Source organism: Sphaeroforma arctica (genome assembly GCF_001186125.1).
Source record: "Sphaeroforma arctica JP610 unplaced genomic scaffold supercont1.35, whole genome shotgun sequence".
Lineage (NCBI taxonomy): Eukaryota > Ichthyosporea > Ichthyophonida > Sphaeroforma > Sphaeroforma arctica.
This window is the reverse complement of record NW_014040523.1, coordinates 59,053-65,857: the sequence shown is the minus strand read 5'-3', so window position 1 is coordinate 65,857 and position 6,805 is coordinate 59,053. Positions and strand designations below refer to the sequence as shown.

The window sequence follows — 6,805 nt, the reverse complement described above, 5'->3', positions numbered from 1 at the left end:
AGACCCAAATCCTGAAATCCAGAGGGCCATGAAAAAAACCTGGCCCCCTGGATATGTCTGGAGCAGAAATCAGGTTTCGTCGTACCGAAAATGTAAATTGAGCACTGATGAACAAAATGTATTGCCTTGTTTTCTCATTTTTACATTCAGCATTGGAAATCAAATTATCGTTGGAATCGATTCATGAAAGCCACAGAGCCACACCCATCAACGGGATTTGGATTTGAATATGGTTAAAAACATTATTTTTAGCGGTGGACGATTGGACGTATTTAGCCTAGCATATCTATGTAAATATCCCTCAGCCCTCAGGCGCCTCAGCCCTCAGGCGCCTCAGCCCTCAGGCCCAGGGCAGACTTCAATTCGTAATACGTAAACACGCTTTCAAATTGATGCGTTAACGCAAAACGTAATACGTTTTAATACGTTAGTGGGGCCTTGGTTTGTGCCCGCCCTTATTTTTGGCATAATTCGCCAACTTTATTTCACCAAAATATTTGTTGGCCCTCAGGCCCTCACTCCCTCAGGCCTCAGCCCTCACAGTCACAGACTCGCAATCACAAAAATACAAACCGGCACAAGTGTGGAGGATTATGTATGTACAGTACGTATGTACAATTGTACACTGTAACTGTACAGTCAAACCTCGATTATTGTCCAACACCCGTTTTCAGCCAAAAGTTAGACTATAATTGGAGTGGACATTTATGGTTTGTGTTACAGTCAAGGGCTCAGAGCCCAGTATGCACGGCCATAAGGCTCTACTTCAGGAGAAAAAAAACTTGTTCCTTTTGATACGCATTTACGTCTTATCGTTGACTAACGCCAGAACAGCAAAAACTGCTACAAAATACATTCACTAGAACCTGCTATTATAGCCTATAGGTTTCACTAGAATCTGCTATAGAAGCGTTTATAGCCTATTAAATTGATTGTTACAGCTGTTCAATTCTGCAATGGAGGCGACAGTGGCTTGCACGTTTATTGTTTCGTTTGACATGCAGTAGCCTATACTACCAGTCTACCAAACAGCTCAGGGACTAGAACGCCACAAAAATCATGCATTGGCAGATAGCAACCAAGACACCTATGTACACCTACTATACTATATGATTGGTATTAGTACAAGTTTTAGCGCAGCACTGCATGATATGAGCTAGATTTCTATACAAAGTTTAGTACATTTGCATGTCTAAAGTGATCAAATTTTTTAAAGACATTCTCTTTCTTTCACATCATGATTTGTAACGCATTCTTTTGGGATAACAAGCACTAAGGTCTATGGCGAGTATGGTCTATGTAGCAGGAAAAAGTGGACAATTATTGGAGCAAACAAAAATGTGAGTAGACAATAATCGAGGGTTGACTGTACATACCTCTATTTATTTATTTATTTACCAGGTCAAGGCGGCCAGGGCCCAGGCTCAGTAACCCAGGACCTGAGGTCGAGGGCTGATGACTGAAGAGTGATGAGGGCTGAGGCGGCGTTGAGCCTGAGCCCGGCCGCAATGAGGCCCTGAGACCCGAGGCCTGAGGGCTGAGGCCCAGCCGCCCAGGGAGGCTAGTAGCCTAGAGTAAACCTTCGTGATGATTAATGTGCATTTGTGTGTATGCAGCCAATCAAGAAGTATTATAAAACAAGCATATTTTTTTTGTCAACATTTATTGCAATAGAGGATGGGCCATAATCTGTGGTCAGATTTATGATTTTAGATTTACGATCCTCATTACCTCAGATGGTCATTTTGGATATGTCATACAGCTATTTATAATGTAATATATTGTTCTGTAGTTAACAGTATTTTTAATGGAGTTCGGATCTGAAGGCGTATGTACAATTGACTCATGAGTCATGACCCTCTACTACTAATCTACTACTAGACTAGTAGAGAGAGAAAGAAAGAAAAATGCCACATATTTAATTTTAAGAGAGCTATGCAACGGACTATTAAACGTCCGTAGGACTTGTACATATTTACCACAAGAGAATACCAAAGAAGGCGCATTTAATATTTATGTATCACAATTGTCAATTGACTTGTGTACTGTTGTACTGATGTACATACCACAACAATTCCAAAGAAAAATGAAATCTATTGAGTAAAAACAAAATCTTGTATTTTGATTGGCTTCATATAAAACACTTGAAAACTGTTCAAAGTTCATTTTCGGATATCACTTTCCCCCGTGTGTTATGTATAATTATTAATTTATGGAAACTGATTAGTATATTATATCATAGGCTTCATAGCCTCCTAACCCCTACTAGTAGAACAAGGAGGTTATGTGTATGTTCTATTTAAACTTCATGTATGCCCATTCTGAGTATATTATTTTTTCCTATAGTCTCTTTTTCGTATTGGTAGGTTGAACAACTCCACAACTTTCCACCACTACCTTTTTCTTTGGCTTACCACTCTTCGCTCCCACGGCAGAAATTGCATCTAGCACGTCGTACGACACCTTGCATATATCCTCATCACTCTCATCTACCATTCCAAACACCACGTGTTTACCATCCTAATAAGTGCAAAAGAAATGAGCTAAATTGATATGGTAAAGAAGTGTTGTTGAGAATCAAGTTTTGAGGTTATCCTGGCTTCGGGGATAGGACAGTGAACAGTGTCAATTGAAGGACAGCCAGGATAACATATAAGAAAATCGTCATCACGTTATAGTTATACTAAGAATCCAGATATACTCATATCATATTGTTAGCGTAGTAACATGATACAGGATACTAATTTCTGTGTTACTTGACCCGCCGCTTGCTAGACGCTCTGCTTAAGGGTCTCTTGTAAGATGTGAGCTATTGACAGATCCAGTTGACGCTCGCGCACACTGTACATTTTGAGTAACTTTAGATCATGATGTAAAACTTGCGAGGTCGGTCAAATACTCAGTTTAAATCTGTATCACTCAGCATAGAACACGGACAGAAAACCAGAAATAAATCTACCAACGCTATTTCCGATAGCCACTTTTACGTACAAGATACTCGGCTTTTCCCAACAGGATGAAGAACTGGCTGCCATTGGTGTCTTTGCCTGCGTTGGCCATTGACAGTAGACCCGCCTTGCTGTGCTGTATAGTGCCATGCGTCCACTCGTCTTTGAACCGACCTCCATAGATGCTCTCACTCATTCGCTTTCCTTTAGAAATATCCCCGCCTGTAAAGCGGATCATATGAATATTAGCATAGTCACAGATACGGTGGATGGATACCACAATGGTATCTCGCCCTTTCGCTCAATTTTCACAGTCACAACGCAGCAGCAATACACAATGTGCATGGCCAATACATCTCACACTCTATTGCCAGACACGGCATCCCTTTGATATAGCTCATATGTTAAAAAACGAAATAAAGTAGCTACGCTCACAACCACAAAGATGGTGTATGCTACATTTCGGTAGAAATGACTATAGCTGTATATAGAAGGCAGAAGCTACTACGAACAGATGCGAGCTTACAATTGAATCGAACAGACCACGACACTGGTCTCATATAAAGAGGTATAGTGGTGGGTCGCAACTAGCAGTAGTAAGCAGTGGCGAAGTTACTGCTGCCTGTGCAGATAGTGTGCAATACAAGTCACCAATGCTACACATAGCAACACCGGTATACAAATACAAGTGTCATTAAGCTTTTCTAGATAGCATGATTTGCCTGGTGACAATTTATTCCTACTAGCCCTTGCTCACGACGGTACCAGGGTATTGTCGGGACTAAAACCAGTTGCCACCATGCCATGCGAATGAGTTGTCACACTCCGATTTAGCTGCAGGATCGATACACTTTTGCCTACCATAAAACTAATAAAAAGTGTTACATTGATGCAGGTTTTGCTGAAGCCATGGACATGACACCATGTGTACCGATGTATTGGGTACAAATATATACCTATATACAGATCCGGAGAAACGTGTAGATACACACAAGCAAGGATACAGCACACATATAATACCTGGTAGAGATCCATGGTTAACATTCGTGAAACCCCAGAGTTTGTAGCTCAGGCCTCGTGTGGTAGACGACCACAATCACACAACACCATATATATATACCTAATCAAACAACGCGTGTGGATATATGCAAGTATACACTCTAACACACGTGACTCTTGCACACACGAACAAGATCGAGACACAAGGATGGGCAGCCAGTCATACCTTGTATTAGAAAGCCAGGCTTTACTTGGTGAAACTCGACGCCTTTGTAGTTAAGGTCCAGTCCATTGGAACTCTTACCCTTCTCGCCAGTACATATACATCGGAAATTGGTTGCTGTGCGTGGCGTTATATTGTTGAATAGTTCGAATACGATCCTCCCTGCCTGAATTGTGATACGATAGTTAAATTAGATAACAGGTGCATTTGCTGGGCGTAGTGTGAGTTATTTTCGGATAATAATATAAATTCACTGATAAAGAGAGGGAAATGACAATATAGCCCGAAATAACATGTTTACATTCAGTATTCCAAAGGATGAGTATCGGGGGTTATTGGTTGCGTAGTGTGATACGAGATAGATTCTTTTCCCTTATAATATAGGTTGATGAACTTATGGATATAGAGTTAAAAAATTGTTCTCCCATCCTTCCTACGTCAACCAGCACCGTGTATGTGTATACGAACAAAACAAAACACAAAATTTACTGCCAATGACACAAAATAGCTTATCGCATCACACGTTGCGTTCACGGTGACTCCCCAATATACAAATAGTATACTTACCGCTTCTCCTCCGATGGAAATGTCCATGTACACGCGCGTGTTTGTGGGCGCAGTGGCTTTGTCCGTTGTCACGAGCGGTAGGGTGAGTTTGCGCCGATCGTCTCTGAAGTACTTGAGTCCAAAGTACAGAAACACTAGAACACCCAGTATCTTCTTGGGGTCTTCGGTCCAGGACAGATAGTTGGGTTCCATAATATCAAATACCTCTACATCGTATATCAGAACATCGCCGGGATACACCGAGTCACCGTACGACGCACCGGTCCGTTTCTCGCTCGGAATGAAGAACCTGACATGCGACAAAAATAGCTAGGCAATTAGTCATCAAAATGTCTTTCCAGGTTGTAGCCATTTGGAATTTGTGTGCTTGTATGAGAATGCCACCAAATTGAATTGTGCCAATTTTAGCACATATCCATTTCGCGTTTGATATGAGCGATACAAATGGGACGAGATAGATTTATGCCAAAAAGGTGATTCTACATAAATGCGACCTGTCTATCTCAGCTATTCGCGTATAAAAAAGCATCGCACGGCATATAAACTCAGTATTTCGAATTTTCTCTTGATATGAAACGGCTTGCATATAAAGGTCAGGGTAGATCGAGCTCTGTGGGATATAGATAAAAATGATAGTTATATAATAGATAAGTCCACGCGTTTGAATGGAAACGCGCGAGAGTTATTCGTACAGGCCACTTGGCAACTAGCATTAGATGAAGAACTCGGGGATTGTATACCATCAGCACTAGCGCATGAACGATCTAGGCGTCCCGTCGATGAATGTCTACACAGAAGTGCCAGATTCAATTGCCTTGTTTGCGCGTATATTAGGATGTGTTCACAGACCTACCTTTGACAATCTTGAAATAAGTCTGATTCATACGTGTGCATGTGTGTTGTTCAAATTTGTGTCAGTGTGCACGACATTTTCTATCATAGTCACATACTGGAAATGATCGCCGATTTTCATCATTTGCAGGCCCTCAGTCATACCATCGTTCATACTGGTAACGGCCTTGGTCGTAGTATAACCATTCTGTATTGGGAATTGTAATTACGCCAATTATTAAGAAGAAGAAATCATTAAATTGATTTCTTCTATAGCCGGGACCCAGACACTAAACGACAATTCGAGTAAAACACTGAGACTAACGAGGACCGCACATATACGAGGCTTACACATATATATGCCAATTCAGCTGAGGAGAGGAAAAGGAGAACTGCTAATTTGGGTCAGGCTAAGAGAGAAGGCACGTACATACGCCCCGAGGGATTCTACACCTACTTCATGCTACCTAAGCATCATTACCATATCAGGCATATACGAGCACTATTTTTGTTGTGCAGTCGTATCAAATACAGACATTCTTTCTCGGACTAAGAATATTGTAAGCCATAGCAGAATTGAAGTACATGTTTTTTTGTTAGTGTACGAATAAACAACGATATAGTCATACGAGTGTGCGCATATAAACGTATATATACTTCTATGTGTTATGTATGTGTCTGCTCACTGAATAGGTGAAAGCAGGAGCACTCTCACAGAGTACACAAGCGGATCATACTCGCCGTATAAAACTAAACCTACCCTCCTGGTGTTGACAACCTCCGAACCATCGGATAAGGTAATTATAAGGTGAGCCTCTATTGAATCTTGTATATTTGCGTAGTTCCCGTCCTCATCGCCTCGGTGTAATACCTGAGACCGCGAGTTTATCATTTAAAACGTTGAGTGCAGATAGATTCGCCGAGATGTCTAACATACAAAGCACTTACGTCAGAAATGATTTTATGAAGTCCTCACAATCAGGATCTGAAAGAATAATTTTGTATTTGCAACATCCAACCCCTAGCACAATTTACAGTTTGCTATGCAGGCAGAGACCAACCGTTTAAGTATTGATCACGTACATATATCGAAATATACAGAATATATATTGGAAGAAATAAGAATGAATAAATACATACACATATTATACTGAAAAATATACGAACCCAAAGATACATGTATTGCGAAACTAGTCGTAAATATCTGTATGTAAATATAGAACTATAAACCTCCGTA

The 6,805-nt window shown here is 40.8% G+C and overlaps 1 protein-coding gene across 1 annotated transcript; it reads right to left on the bottom strand.

The window, feature by feature from the left end:
* Positions 1-2,340: 2,340 nt before the first annotated feature.
* Positions 2,341-6,460, bottom strand: SARC_00978 (hypothetical protein; the record flags this gene model as incomplete). Its single annotated transcript, XM_014305310.1, has 6 exons — positions 2,341-2,520; positions 2,992-3,170; positions 4,174-4,336; positions 4,738-5,026; positions 5,688-5,776; positions 6,329-6,460. The coding sequence occupies 6 exons, from the start codon at positions 6,458-6,460 to the stop codon at positions 2,341-2,343; spliced, it is 1,032 nt and encodes a 343-aa protein (XP_014160785.1).
* Positions 6,461-6,805: the final 345 nt, after the last annotated feature.